The following is a 16360-nucleotide window of genomic DNA, read 5'->3' as shown; positions in this document are numbered from 1 at the left end:
GCTGTTTCCAGATCACAGGAGGCTTTGGGTGTTCAAACTACACAAATATGTAGAGGAATGACTGTGCAACCTCTGTCAGAGATGAAGGAAGTGCAACCCAAACCAAACTCACACCACATCACATCAAGAACAGCACTGCAGATTTAGCATTGTTACCACAAATCGCATATAAGTAGTAGGAGAAGTAACTTCCCAAAGAACAGCATAAGTTATTAGTTTGGCTTTTTTCTTTTCTAAGTACACTGAAAGTTAACTCAGAGATTTCATGTCCATCACATTGAACGTTAAGTCAGCTTTACTCTTTTCTTAAAATTGTATCACTGTGTGGTAGTGCAGTTGTGATAAAACCATTTTAAAATCTCCTCTTTGTGATGTGTTCAAGGAATTCCAAAAAGATTTGAGAATCTGCAGCCACAAAACGCTGCATTTTTGAGCTCTGAGGCCGGAAAATTGAACACAGGAGGCAAACAATGAGCATACTGTGAAATCTTGTTGCTTCGTATATTTAAAAAAAAGAAAAAGAAAACGCTGTTCAGAAGTCGACCCAAATCTCTGATGCTCTCAGAGCGTCCTTGAATTTTACAGCAAGGAAGAAAGAGACTCAAATCTATTCAAGATGAGGAGGAAGGGGAAGAGGAATTGAAAATTAAATGTATGACATGCTTGAAGAATGGTCAGCAGAAAATTGAGAGCGTTTTTTTAATTTAGTCAATGCTCTACAACTCATAGAAACAGGAAAAAAAGTAAGTCTACTGTCTCCCTGCGCAACTAAAAACTTCACTTTTAAAAGTTTTCTTAAAAACTTTCATCGCCCTGTGAGTAAACTTAGCCTGGCACTGACCTCACTGATGGCCTTATTAAAACATTGTCACAAGGGAACAGAAAACAGGGCCCAAGATACAGATCCACAACTTTCAGAGATGCTGACCTAGCCAGTCGTTGAACTTCTTGACCTCAGAGGGCAGTCCCAGCTCGGTGAAGTCTCCGGCATGGATGAACACGTCCCCATACGGCATCTGGATGGCATCGGTGCGGGAGTGAGTGTCCGAGATGCAAACAAAGCGTGTGTAGCCTGGTGGCTTGGGAGTGTCGTGAGGCATCGGGTCCACCCTGAGACAAGAAAAAGAACAAAAGACAAGAAAGTTGAGGGAGAGAGGAAGGGAAAAGGGGTCACTGCAGCTGCTGGTGCACTTCAGCAATATAGGAGAAGGAGACGCAGCACAATATGCAAAGTCTCTGTGGTATGAGCCTGACAATGAAAGAAGTTTGAATTAGTATCCAGCAGAAAATCATCCCCACAGACTGGGGCTGAGGAGGAAACAAGAGACATAGCATGAAGTGGGAGCGAGAGGCCACAATAAAAGCACAGCACAGAGAGAGACAGAAAGAGAAATGCGCAGAGATGGAAAAAGAATAAAGAACAGATATAGAAAAAGAGCAGAGTCCTGTGGGACTTCCAGCGAATGTGCAGATCCACAGGGTCTCCAGGGGGAAGAGGGGAGCTGGTGAATAACCGTGGCCCACTTTAGTGAGCTTTCCTCCAGGTACGATAACACCCAGCCCTGCCTCCTCCTCCTCCACACCACCCCACCACAGGAGAGGGAAAGAGACAAGTGGAAGTGGGAAAGCAGATATACATGCATAGAAGACAACCAGCACCAAGTGAGCCACAAAGTAATAAAGTACAGAAGAGGGTTCATGAAAAATGTTTCACTTCCACTATTGACTACACAGAAATGTAAGGGAGCGTCAAGTGATGCTGTATAAAGTCCCACAGAGAAACTCTCTTTCTTATCATCAATATAACCATGTTTGATGACATTCCAGAAATCAAAGCCAGCGAGATGCTAGTTACTGTAATTAACCAACCATGAATCTGTGGCCAGGACGAAGAAAAAGAAGGCTGCTTATAAAACACTGAAAGGGAGAATAATGTACGCTACTGTTCAAAAGTTTGGTGTCATCCAGGCAATTTCATGTTTTCCATGAAAACTCACACTTTTATTCATGTGCTAACATAACTGCACAAGGGTTTCCTAATCATTAATTAGCCTTTCAGCACCATTAACTAACACAATGTAGCATTAGAACACAGGAGTGATGGTTGCTGGAAATGTTCCTCTGTACCCCTATGGAGATATTCCATTAAAAATCAGCTGTTTCCAGCTAGAACAGTCATTTACCACATTAACAATGTCTAGACTGGATTTATCATTCATTTAATTTTATCTTCATTGAAAAAACTGTTTTTCTGTCAAAAATATGAAAATTTCTAATAGATCCCAAATCTTTGAGCGGTAGTGTACGTTTCCTTGTATGTGCATCAAAACAACAGAGTCAAGTCATATTAACCAACAGAACATTCATCACAACTGTTTCTGCTTTTTCACAAACTCATTCTAAGTGTCTCTTTAATTTCCATGTTTTTTGTTCTGCTTTATGTTACAGAACAAAACAATCTGGTGACTAGTGGATCACAAAAAGGCTTGAACTATGAGTCATAGATCAATGAAGGTTTTTTTTGTTTGAGGCTGTTACTTGAGATTCAACAATTATTTAAACAAAAGCAGAAGCAAGGAACAAAATTCGAGAAAGTGTGCTCTACAAAATGTAAAACTTGATCATCATTCTTCTGTTGCATTTTTTTTTTTGGCATTGGCTTCCAAACATTCGGTGTTGATAATCAAATTTGAAGTACTAAACTCTAAAAAGAATGTTAGGACTTAACAGCAAAAATATACGCAGCAGTCAGTGAAAACTTCTGATGAAATTAGAAGACCAACAAACTGCCCTGAGTTTGGGGAGTTTAGTTTTTCCTCTTCAGTCAAGGGTAGGGCTGGGCGATAAGGCCTAAAAAAAACTCAGATTTTTTTCACCAAAAATCCCGATTCAGGATTTATCCGATTTTTTTTTTTAAACCCCCTACCTACGCTGGAGTCCAGTTTAGTTTATGCAAATGAGCTGCAGCCTTCTCCAGGTAAACACACCAGATTGCAGCTGGAAATGTGCCGCATGTGGCATGCTGGTCCGGTTGCAGTGCGTTTCCAGCTGTGATCAGGTGTGTTTACCTGGAGAAGGCTGCAGCTCATTTGCATGAAGTAGACTGACTTCTACTTTATGCAAATTGCATGCGGCGTGCGGAGATTCCACGCATCGTTAAACTGTCCTCAAACTTCTAAACTAGACGTCGGTGACATAAAACGAGGACAGGTTCAGCTGCTGCACAGATTATTTCTCACCTCAAACGCTTTCAGAAATACTTTTCGCTGACGTGTTTTTTGAAATAAAAGGGAAAGTTTGCGGCTGAGCCGCTGTGTTTATCCTACTTGTCTGCAGAACCGTCCAGCTGGAAGCTCGGTGACGTCACCACGTAGCGTCCTGCTGTTGCTCAGCGCTGTCATGTGACCATGTTGTAGTCCGGTAGTGACCGTCGTCCGTGTGATTTTCAGATGCGGTGCGTTGCCGTGCGGGAAAATCCAATCTAGTGGACGGGGGGGGGGCGCACTCTGAACTACGGGAGCCCAGCGGGAAGGCGCTGGTGGCGGATGTTGATGAGAAAATCGATTTTCATAAAAACAAATCGACATTAAGTACACACTCGAATTAATCGATAAAATCGATTTATCGCCCAGCCCTAGTCAAGGGTATTTTTAATTACCAGTCTTATCCGTCTGAAATTGTCCAGGCATGAGAGGACGAGCCTGAGAAATTAGAAAAACAAGAAAAACACTCAGAGATGCAGTACTCCGCCAAAGCTGCTCTTTCCTGGTATAATTTCCCCACAATTTAATCTATTGTTCCTTGTATCATTTCCGACAGATAAGTCCTGATAAGTCCGTAGTGGTGGATTTGTAGTAGAATTACAATCTGATTATCAGCAGGCAGCTGACGTAGTGTTCACTTGTTGCCATAGTTACAGTGACGCCATGCCGTTATCTCGCAATGATACGGAAATCTTGAACAAATCTGTGGATCCAGACTACAAGCCGCATCACTCCCAAAATCTAATCACTTGGTTCTTGTGTCATTTCTGACCTTCCTCAAAATTTCATCCACTCTGTCAGTTTTTGAGTAATGTAATGTCAGCTGGGACAGACTCCACCCCCCTCCATGTTGGTACATTTCAGTGTATATCAGTAACCAAATGTGAGAAGTTTAGTCTTTGCATGTAGGGTAAGGTACACGCTCAGCAAACAGCGTTAAAAAATACTTCAAAAACATTGACACAAAGAAACAACCCGAAGATTGCTAATCAAAATACAAAACGTTACAAAATAAAATGAAATAATATTATATATCTGTGGTTTTTTTTGTCAGTGGAACTTTTTTCTGCGCCAAATACTTTTTCAGTGCCAGTGCAACTTGTTCAAACACAAATATTTCAATTCCAATGGTTCTCTTTTTCAGTTTGAATTTTGTTTTCAATACCAAATTGCATTTTCAATGCCAAACTATACTGTCAGTGTTCTCTCCTCATAACTACACAGCCTGGTTTATTCTCTCCAAAGGACTAAATGAAAACAACTGAAACTAGATTAATTTGCATTTTGTTTTTTAAATTTTTTTGTGATATTTCGATTTCACTTTATCACAAAATTTCCCAGACAGTTACGGTACATGGAAACCTTTTCCAAAAAGATGACAAAGAAGCTGTATCTTGGCACACACACACATGCTTGTATGTTATTTCAGAAATATAACTCCTTGGGCTCATTTTCACATTGAAAGCCTTCCCTTGGCTCCAGACGCACACTCTCTTCACTCTCAAATTGCCCTATTTGACAATGAGTCATAAGAATGGAGGAAAAGTCAAATAAAACGGTAACAGAAGTACATGTGCCTCATCAGCAGCAGCATGCTTCTTTAATTAGCAACTGTTCTACATTGTATCTACTCACATGTGGACGTGAGGTGGCTGGAAGCGTCCCTGGTTGATATTGTAGAAGGTGAAGGCCTGAGTGGGGTTGGTGCTGTACTCGTCCACCTCCACCGCCGTCCTGCTGCCTCGCTGGGTGTGAGACTGAGCCTGCGACTGCTGCCGCCTCGCTGCCATGATCTCTGACAGGGTGAAGGCCATGGCACTGGGGACCGAAGCAGAGTGGGTGAAGGAGAGCAAGTTGTCAGCTGCTTGTTGCTTTTGCTATAGGAAAGTGGGTGGATAGTTCTGGCCTGAGGAGAGTCTTCTGGGAGGCGTCCTGACAGGCTCAAACCCTCACTAAGCTTAAAGCCACAGTGACCTGAGGAGAGAACATCACCTCCCTCCTCTTCTTCTTCTTCTTCTTCTTCTATTCTACAGCTCCTCTGCACCTGAGGGAAACACAAAAGAGCAGAGCTGACATGTGCTGTATGCAACAGAAGCAAGAGCAAAGATGGTGCTGTAAAACAAAGAATGGTTGGAGGGGCTAAACAATTATTTCAATAACGAAAGTAAACTTTCACATGACTACTTCATTCCTACAACTGTCTTGAGTTGATCGATGACATGAACATTCACAAGTTGTTACCATGACTGTCACCCATCTCTACAATCAGGATTTTCAAGTGATAGTGAGTGGTTGTGTGTACCATTGAGTTGAGTTGAAAGTTTTAAAAAACTACAAGTTGAACCAAGAATTTAGAATATTTTAGAACAGACGTGTTTTCAAAGTGTAAGGAAGCTTGGCCAGGAGGTCCAAGAAGGTAGTAAGATGCAGAATCAGAGTGACTTGCTCAAAAACGATGCATGTGACCATAAAACAACAACAAAACAGACAAACACACAAAAAACTATTCTAGGATATGCTCATTTTATACTTAAAAAAAACTGTGCAGCCTATTTGCACGCTAGGCAAAGTGCACTTTCACATGTACAAACCTACAGTTCTTACATATTTACATTTCATTATTAGAAATCTATGAGCTTAATAGTTCTTTCTCCCTGTTTTTACACTTATTCCAATAATTCCAAAATTTTTTTTTTTTAGCAGCATTTCATATTTACTGAAAAACTCTTGACCCAACTAAAGAACCTCTGTCAGCCATCTCTTCCCATTTTAAACGCATTCTGGTTTGTACACTGTCTTCAGGTAAAATTCCTTTAATCAAACAATATCAGTCCCTTATACAATGTACACACAGTGCAGTGCAACGATTACTAGCCTGGGGTCCAACTAAGGTAGTTTAACACTGTATTGGATTTGGGATCCCACGGGTCTTGCGGGACCCAAAGCAAATCTCGCGGGAGTTTTAGCTTTGCTGCTGGCAGGAGCGGGCTGATAAAAAATAAAATGCACAGTATTGTGCTCTTTGAGTGCTTTTCTAGTTCACATTTTGGAAATGTTATTAAGCAATTTCTTTGCAAATAAAACCATGTGTCTATTGAATAAAAACAGCAAATCAGAACATGATAAATGTCCGTTGTGTTCAGTTTGTATGAACAGCCTTGATGGAGTACTGCGCTCTCTGAGAGCTTTTCTAGACCATGTTCTTTCATTCCCATTTGTCTTTTAGTCATTGTTTTCAATGATCTGATAGTTCAGTTGTGTAGCGCTTTGGTTCAACTTTTGTTGCTTTTGTTGACTTCCACTGTTAAAGCAAAATTACTGTACATGAGGCCACAGACATACATTACAGTCACACAATGTGAAGAAAATAATCTGACATATACATACGGACAGTATACTGACTTGACCAAAAATACAGATTTACATTCTCTAAGCAGTAACACAAAAACACAGTAGCAATATTTGTCAGACTTCTAAACTTAATGTGCTCCACGAAGACAAAGGATCTCTAAGCATAGAAGATCTCTAAATGATAGGAATCCAGTATGAGTTTGTCATGAGAAGAAGAAAGTCCCCCAGACTCTATCACAGTAAAGCTTGGTGGTCCAGTCATGGAACTGACCACAGCCTTCAATGGATACTGAACAGTGTAACTTTACTTTGAAGTAGGTGGGGAAGCAGGAGCTGGATCTCCTGATGGAAGTTTCTATATTTGTCCACATGAGAGCACACAGGATTATATAAAGAGCACAATGAAGAGTCCTTGAGTTCATCTGGCTGGGCTGTGGGGGGGACACCAAACACAAAAGGTTGTGAGCCACTGCTGTTACACACCGTATAAACCTGACCTTGGATTAGACCACTGAGCAGAGGCTGCCAGCAACACACACTGGCATCACTAATTAAACAAGGAATGTTTCAAGTTCAGAAACCTAAACTCACTGTTGCAGACTGTAACAGAGTCCTCAAGTAATATCAGTACGTTTTTCTGCCTTTTAAAATCTGCACATGTCACTGCTTGAACCTCTGGATGAAACTATCACCTTAAATAGCCTTTTGAAAAAATGACTGATTAACATATAGCATCGCAAAAAGGTTGCAATTATCAAAACAAAGGATTTCATCTCCTGAAGATGTTTTGATGCCTCACTGACCGACATATTACAGGTAAACCATTATAAAATGATAGATGTGGTGACCACAGTGATGAGAGGAAGACAACTATTAGTGTGAAGACAACTGTCTTTTAGAGGAAAAGACTTTGAAAACTTTATTTCAGGCGGTCTGAAAACCATAAATGTGCTCCAATGTTGGCTGGCAGTGCATGCTGTTTAATGAGAGGACTGCTGCTTCCCCTCCAGCTACTGTAGAACATGTGCATCTGGTAGCCCAGGTTACATGGGAGGTTTAAAGCTACCTCAGACAGCACATTCTCACCTCTAATAAGAGGCTAAATGAAAAATAGATGTTATGGATGCAAATTGTAGCTCCAGAGCTCCAATGATTTATTATTTACACCTGTTCTTTAGTTTTTGCTCTGAGATGTCTCTTGTTTCCTGCACGTTCTGTAATGTACAGTATGTTCTTTTCATTCCGGTTTTCGCTCTGAAGATATAATGAGCTGCACTGATAAAATCATTTCACCGCCCGTCCGTTGTGTGCGAGGCCTACCAGTGTGTGTGTCGCCCATTATGGCTCGCATTCAACTGTGCAGCTCATTTCTCCGAGGCTCTGGCGACTGCTGGGAGAGAGCGGAGCCGCTGAGAGGCGCCGAGATGACGGAGATGCTGGAAGACGGAGGTGATAATTTGGGGACAGGCGGCTTTGGCAAAGTCCGCCTGGACCGCCGTGCGATGTCGGCGCGCCATCTCCATGCCTCATTCACTGCAACCTCACACGCTGACAGCACGCTGACGTGACAGATACACACTTCACACTTCAACACCGCGGTTGTTTGTCACGGGCAAATCCCAGCACAGTCGGTGGATGCATTTCAGGAGAGCGCACGGTACACGTGTGAGGCCTGTGTGCACGCAGGCTGATGTGTACGAAGGCCCGCGCATGCATATTTAAATGTGTTTCTGTTGTCACGAACGTGACAGTGACAGTCCCTCACACTGCTAGTGTCAGACAGAGAAATGCATTAGCAGATGCTGAGCCTGTAACACACTGGGCTCAGATGCAGCTGTCTGGATCATGTAGGCGACATACAGCCACTGAATCAGTGCTTTAGGAACTTTCTCTCCACCCTTTTTACACTCACTTTGACTCTGACTGACTTGTCTAAAGGAAAAGTTTTCATTATGGTCAAATAAGTCCAGCTGGGAATTAGCCTCTGCAGCTACAGTGGTGGTTTGGTAGCATTTTAATGAATCAGATTCAAACTCATTTAGATTTCAATATTTTTAACAACAGGTTGAAATAAGTACAGCAGAGATTCTACTGAAATCAGTTTTTCTCCTGCTTTATAACATTAGAGATATAACCTCCCACCAGGGACGTTTGTCATTTAATCCTAATGAAATGACAGACTTCTGAATGTTACCCACACTGATAATAAAAAAGGAGTGAAGAGAAAGAAAATTTGATATGAGATTCATCGGCCTCAGAGCTCTGTGAGTGCTGCTGTTTGGAAGCAGACAGAGCATCTACTAGAACCAAACTGCCTGTGATCCATGAGTGCAGGGCCTCTTTAAAATGAATGAGCGTTTTTTTCAGTCAGATTTAAACGTTTACATGCCAGCACAGACAGCTGTATTGATTAAAATTAATGTGCATCTGCTCAGTCAGACATGTATGAGACTAAAAAAACCACTCCTCCCATGCAGACAGCCTGTTCTCCCTGACAGTTTGCCTATAAAATTCACATCCTCCATGTCACAATTTTTGTAACCGTCTGAAACAAACGATCACCGCTGCCCCTTCCGTAACGTAAATCCCACCCGGAGTAATGTCTTTTATTAATTTAAAGTAAATCTTTTTCTGTGGGAAGATCTTCCTCTGCGATGTATCCACTCACTGTGAAATGAGAGCCAACCAACTTACAGACCTATCTGGCAGAGAAATGAAAGCATCAGGAGAACTAGACCCTGTGCGCTCATCAATGCTGTTATACTGTCAGCTACAAGGAGCCACAGCTATAGTTTTAACCCTGCTTTCAGCCTGGACTTGTTTAAATTATGTCAGACTGGTGCCTTTTAAAGTAACTGAATTAGTTAGAAGATCGTGAAGAAAAACGGGGTTCTCGGCAGGTTCTGAGCACCCTTTCTTCCATGATTTCTACATTTACTGGCATTTATTTGTGTATATTTGCCTGCTGTTTCAGTGTATCCTGATGAATGTTGAAGTCTGCTACAGACCAAATACAGTCTTTTCACGAAAAGACCACAAGGAATGAAATATTACTTTCAAATTTCCCCCGGTAATGTTGATCTGATCTGAATGGATCTTTAGAATCTTCACAAAAAAAAGATTCCACTAGTGAGTGTGTGAATGAACTTTTTACCAGGGAATAGAGATGTGATGTTCGTGAACGAGTCAGTCGTTTGAACGGCTCTTTTAAATGAACAATGAGAACCGGTTTGAGCCGTTCATATGTGCAAATGGCCCACGCTTTCTTCACGTGTCACCTGTGTGGCCCATAAGTCTGAGTTGTCCACACTGCCTTCATGTGAACTCACTAATGACATCTCTGAGTTTGATTTGTCCACAGCAGCTACAGTCACTGAATGCAGCTCTATATGCAGCTAACTTAGAGGAAGAGGGGTGTGAGGGTCGCCTGAGTCCAACTGACTGGAGACTGGAGCAGAGCCACATTTAGCGTTTTATCAGGGAGGAGGAGATATTAGCGATGGGAAAAACAAAAAACATAAAATACGAGCCAGAGTCCAATCAAACGTAGCAGCATTTGGATGCACTTTTCTGGGGACGAAGGTAGAGCACAATGTAATGTTTGTTCAATTTCAAGTCTGGGTCAACAAACAACTTACACCGCCATATATATATATATATATAAACAATAACAAAAACAATATAAACCACACAAAAACATTTTAACAAAATGGAAAAATATTAAAAAAATAATAAATAACAATGTATACATCCACCAATGGGGCTAGGATTAGGGATGTGTCAGTTGGAATTATTCTGATCCATATCATATCTTATAACAGCTACCAGTGATTGTTTCCTTGATAAAACCAGTTACCCCTGGTTGACTCCTGAAATAATAAATGAATATAACAACAAGCCAGTCTTTTGAACGGCTCTTTGAAAGGAACGGCTCCTCAAGATCCCTTCAAAGAGCCTTGAATCCCATCTCTAACAGGGAAACGTACCGCTCACTCATGTCTAACTGCAGTTTATCTAACAGACGCTGTAATTTGATTTGTGATGTAATTTTCAGCATTGATTGAGCATCGTCCGTGTATCAGACTTAACATGTGATGGAGCATATGATCAAAACCATGACCGTCACACACTGAGGACGACATGAATTTGTTCAACCGTTTGCACACCTCAGACCAGCTATAAGGTGACTATTAAATAATGAGAGCGGGTTTATGTAGGCGTACAAAACTGTTGTTGCAACATTATTTTTAATGAGTTGATTTTAGATAGTAATATTTGTAATTGCACCCACTTAATACCGAGTGTCATTTAAATTCACATTTGTGCATTAGTTGATGTAAAACTAAATTCAAGTTGATGCAAGTTAATCATAACTTTATTTTCCTTCACCTTGACTTCAGGATTTCGTGTCTGTCTGACAGTTAAGGCTGGTCAGTAAAAATACATTTGGTTGTAGATGAAAAGCTAAGCTTGTTGGGTAAACAGAACTTCATTCATAACTCAGAAAGATTGATGCAAAGGATCGTGTTCATTTTTTTAAGAGTCAAGTTTCAATTTGCTTGAATTAAATAAAAATTACTAACAATGTTGGTCTTATTTTTAAACAGCCACACCTCACATATCCTAAATTTCATCCGTTTTCCAATTTTCTATTTGCAAAATGTAGATTTAAAATCATTGTTCAGTTCTATTCTTAAGTCTCAATTCCAACTGCACTGTACATAATAATAAAAAAGTACCAGTAAAATGATGTTTATTGCACTTTTTAAGGTTTTACTACAATAGCTTGATTAACTTATGTGTATTTCGCCTCTTGAGAATGACCCATAACTGTGGTATCAGCAATGTGACCGTTCTCTACACAAACTACCAAATAGAAACTGGTGTGGAAGTAACAAAACACAAATCTCTTTGTTTCATAAGTGATGGGTCAAAAGAGAACTTCTGCGCGCTCGAGTCGACAGTCTGTTCAACACATTCACGGGTTTTCGCTCGTAGACCCTCTCCAGGCACACAAGACGTGTCCTCCAGCCAAAAACACTCTCATGCTTCTAGCTTTCGCTGCGAAATCTTCAGCATGAAAAAGTCGCCTTCAATGGACAGAATTCCATCTCAGTGAAAAAACGACTGATGAGAAGAGAAGTATTACAGTAAATCAGGGTTTATAGTGTGGATGAAAGCTTAATTAAATGACTGTATGTTGAAATAGACACATATCTGCAGTAGGTGCTCAGTTTGCAGGCTGATTGCTTGTCAGTTTAACTTGACAGTGTAACATATAAAGGAGAGGAATGCTTTGTGTTGTTTAATGCGCTAATACTATCGGTCAAGATACCACGCTGACTTTATGGACATTCATTTTTGCTGTGCAGGTTCTTTACTCGGGATCTTTCTGCATGGAGTTTCCATGTTCTCCCTGTGCATGTGTGGATTTTCTCCAGGTTCTCAAGCTTCCTCCCACAGTCCAAAAATATGCTGAGGTTAATTGGTGATTCTAAATTGTCCACAGGTGTGAATGTGAGTGTGATTGTTTGTGTCTATATGTAGCCATGTGATAGACTGGTGACCTGTCCAGGATGTCTGCTACCTTCACCCTAAGTCAGCTGGGATAGACTCCAGCCCACTAATGACCCTAATGAGGATGAAGCGGTGTGTAGATAATGGATGGATGGATGGATCTTTACTGCAGTAAGAGATGTGAACATAGCTCCAGCTTAGGGGCCTCTGAAGGCTACAGTGTGGGCCCCTAACGAAGAGAAGAGAAGAGAAGAGAAGAGAAGAGAAGAGAAGAGAAGAGCCTCTGATTGATGCTTGCTCGCTGCTTTTCTGCTTCATATGAACACACACAGAAAATTAAAGTGCATCTGAGTGTGGAGCTGAATTACACTGATGTGTTTTACGGTTTTATGTGTAGCCTGGAGATGTTCAGAGCTCTGATCTGGAGACACTTTTGTGAAACATAGTGAATTATGAAAGAAAATTCCCACAAACTGCAATGCTGATAATATTATTTCTGACATTTTCATCCAGATTTCATCTCCCTGCTTCGTTCACTGCTGCAATTAAGCAGGTTTTTAATCTGGTTTAATTCACCTTTAATTCACTCCCACACTGTTGGTCTCATTTAATTGGTTTGCAGGCAGAATTCTGCAAACTTTAATTAAAATTAACCGCTGAATTCTCAGAGCGCTGCTGCGAGTTCTCACCTCGGTGCGCGTTTTGCAGAAGTTTGTATCTGAACTAAAGCAAACTTTGGCAGCCGTTCGGTCCCACCGGCTGCACCGACCGTCTGGGAGACTCGGAGGCTCCCCTCGGCCTCCAGCACGGACTGCGCTCCCAGACTTTGCCCTTTGGATGTGGCGCGATGCTGAAATGCGATCTGACATTAAAGCGTTCCTGCTGGAGAGCGTTCCGTCTGCGGGACGTGAATGAATGCGTTTATTCAAGCAGCCCTACGCCACACCGCTCACATCAGGGCTCCGAGCTGAGACTAACCCGGGAGGACGCAGCGCTAAACCTCTAAACCTCTGCTCCTGCATAAGAACGCACCGTAAAATAAGGAGGAATCAACACCTACCGGCTCCGGTGGTCGGTGAGGCTGCTCGCTGGTGGACGAGGAGAGGGAGAGAGTGCGCTGCTCGGAGACGCGCTGGTCAGTTTGAATGCGCACCCCGTGGTGCACCGTGGTGAGATCAGCTCCCTCCTCCTTTCTCTCTCACTCTCTCACTCTCCCTCTCTCTCTCCCGGTCCTGCCCACCGTATTTCCCGGTGTTCGGTATAGTGAGGAGGAGCAGAGGAGGGAGGGAATGGAGGAGGCAGGACCGGAGCTGCTGCTGCTGCTGCTGCGCGCCGCTCCACGGAGCTCCTTCCCGGTCAGACAGCCACAAAACCCACGGTGGTTCTCTGATCTGAGCTCCTACCAGTGATTTATAGCAGCCAAGTCATGAACTCCACCACATCAGACATCAGGCAGTCAGACTGGATAACACGAGCTGCGTCAGATCATTGACATTTTTGGGGGGACTTTTGAAAATGTATTTATTTATTATTGATTAACCTTTATTTAATCAGGAGAAAACCCTTTGAGATTAACAACCTCTTTTGTAAGGGAGTCCTGGCCAAGATGCGCAGCAAATGCAGTTATAGAACTACACAGTTAAAACATAATTAAAACACGAACAAAAAACAAATAGAAAATTAAATTTGCAAGCAAGTTAAAGTTTTATTTTGAACATTTCAACATAAAAAGAAAAGACAATGAATAAATTGCTCAAAAAGGAGTGGGAAGAAGTTGAAATTTATCTAATCCCACCTCTTCTCTCTATTCTTCTTGCTTCTTCAAAATACTACCATTTATAAACAACAACAATAATTTATAATAAACTTTGTACACGATTTGTGCGGTTTGGAATTTCACTAATACCTGTAAATTTGAATAATGTAACTGTATGAAGAGTGAGTATGATCTTGACAGCTGTCATTGTGAAAAACCCATGTTGTCCTTACTGATAGAAACAGGATCCAGGTGGGGAATGTCACATCTTTATGGTTTCTGTTACTGTAATGACATTGTGATGGTAAAAAGAATCCATCTCATCCTCAGAACTCTCCACGTGTTCATGTAACAGTCTCCAGTACTTCCGGAGTTTTCCAAGAGTCACATGATCTTCATCAACTCATGGAGTTTGCCTGCTTGTTGTGGATTTCACACAAAAAAAAGAAAAAACTAAAAATCCAGTTTGATTTTCAAACTAAGCAGGTGAACTTCTAAGCCAACATGGATGAACTGAAGAGAAGTAAACTGTTGGACCAACCTAAATGAATCACTTCAACTGGTAACATGTAACTGAGTGAAGCTGACAAGTGATATTAATCCTGTCAGATGTACTTAACCCTCATGCTGTCTTAGTATCTTGTACACTCCCCTTGTCCTCAGGGTCATAAATGACCCATGGGCCTCTAGAATAGAGCAGCTTGACTGAATTTCAACCCAGAATCTGTTTTACATGAAGAAACAACCTTAATGGTTCCTGTGATATTATCCGGGGTCTACACTGCAAAACATAAAGCTGAACACATTTGTTATCTCATTTTTGCAGTCAAATTAATAAGCCAGCAACATGACATCACTGGTTTATGATACAACTCGACCGTTTTGGCAAAAATGTTCTACAGTGATGTGTCTGAGTGCAGCAAATCAGCCTGCTCTGTCCCATTTTGAGATATTAGGACTGCATTTCTGGAGCATTTCAGGAAGCGGAAGCAGCAAAAAAATGAATACATGTGTGGGTTTCCTCCTGGTTCCTCCCACAGTCCAAAAACACGCTGAGGTTAATTAGTAACTCTAAATTGTCTGTCAATGTGAGTGTGATTGTTTGTCTCTATATGTAGACCTGTGACGTGTCCAGGGTGTCCCCTGTCTTCAGTCTAAGTCAGCTGGGATAGACTCCAGCCCCCTAATGAGGTGTACAGATAATGGATGGATGATCAAGGACAAAGCACTTCTGTGTCTTTTCACATGTATTTTACTTTCTGTAAAAAAAGCTGCAGTTTGTTGGGAAGACAGTCAAGGAGACACCTACACAGTTCATGATAGAAGAACTATTCACATGCTTTACCTTAGGAAAAGCACCAATATGACAACGTGTGCATCATTCATGAAAGAAAAAATGATGTATTATTATTATATTATATTATTACCATGAGAGAAGAATGTGACAAGGGGCTTAAATAGACTTTACTGTATTGTAAGGAGACACGAGCAAATGAAAATGTTGGAAACTGCTTTAATTTTTAATAATGCATTATATTTTAGAAGCTTGTAAGCAAAATCTTAGAATATAAAAAAAATCTCACACACACACAGTAAAGTGAAATACTGACAGCGAACTGACTTGCAGTGAAGCAGGACAAACTATAGAAATGAACAATATTTACATGTTCATAGTTTTGGAATCTTGAATTATGAATAATGATTCTTCTAGAAACATGCCTCGAGGGCGTCTTTAAAAAATCTGAAGCTTTGAACAGCTTCAAGCACTAATAAAAACTCGCTTGGTCCTGTGATGTTCAGAACAAATGAACCGAAATGTGATTTACATGAATCACAAGATAAGGTTAAAGGATGTGACAGTGGACAGATGCTCTACTTTTGTGGACCTGTTGGCCCCTGAGGTTATGGAGATAATCCTGCTGCCTCTCTGCTGTGATGTTCTCCATTCATTCTACCCATCAAAATATATTCAGGGATGTCTGTTGTTGATATGGAAACCAACCGGATCAATAACTTGTATCGATCTTGATCAGCCGGGCCCTGTTAAATCTCTGATTCTGCTGAGATAAAACTGGCCGTGGCTGGTTGTGTAAGGGATAATCAGTGAAATTACAGCATTACAGCACATCACCACCTCTGCTCCTGTTTATCCGCAGGTAATTGGACTGGGATTTAGGCCGGTAATGAGCTAAACAAACAGACCACAATCTGGAGCTCTAACACATGCACCCAGAACCAGCAGCTCAGAGAGGAAGCTATCAGAGCCACAGGCTGAGCTGAGAGCGCCACCTGGTGGAGGCCATCATCTAATCTGCAAAGAAATCAGCTGGAACTCAGAAAATCAGTGAAAACGACAAATTTGAGGTGAATTTTGTGACATTTTGTTACAGCTCATCACTCAGCCATTTAAACCAATCATTTAATTCATATGCTCCCAATTCTTCACTTTAAACATCTTTACAGGGTTTGACTT

The 16360-nt window shown here is 41.3% G+C and overlaps 1 protein-coding gene across 1 annotated transcript in view; it reads right to left on the bottom strand.

Annotated features, from left to right (window-relative positions):
* mpped1 (metallophosphoesterase domain containing 1) overlaps window positions 1-13382 on the bottom strand; it is a 102881-nt gene extending 89499 nt beyond the window's left edge. Inside the window, exons 1-3 of the mRNA XM_023299778.3 lie at window positions 13192-13382; window positions 4899-5307; window positions 929-1110 (exon numbers count right to left, since the gene is read on the bottom strand). Coding sequence (XP_023155546.1) covers window positions 929-1110; window positions 4899-5077 — 361 coding nt within the window. The 5' untranslated portion in view covers window positions 5078-5307; window positions 13192-13382. The remainder of the gene's footprint in view (window positions 1-928; window positions 1111-4898; window positions 5308-13191) is intronic.
* Window positions 13383-16360: the final 2978 nt, after the last annotated feature.

Source organism: Amphiprion ocellaris, chromosome 21 (assembly GCF_022539595.1).
Source record: "Amphiprion ocellaris isolate individual 3 ecotype Okinawa chromosome 21, ASM2253959v1, whole genome shotgun sequence".
In the NCBI taxonomy this organism is placed as follows: Eukaryota; Metazoa; Chordata; class Actinopteri; family Pomacentridae; genus Amphiprion; species Amphiprion ocellaris.
This window is presented reverse-complemented; position numbering and strand designations above follow the sequence as displayed.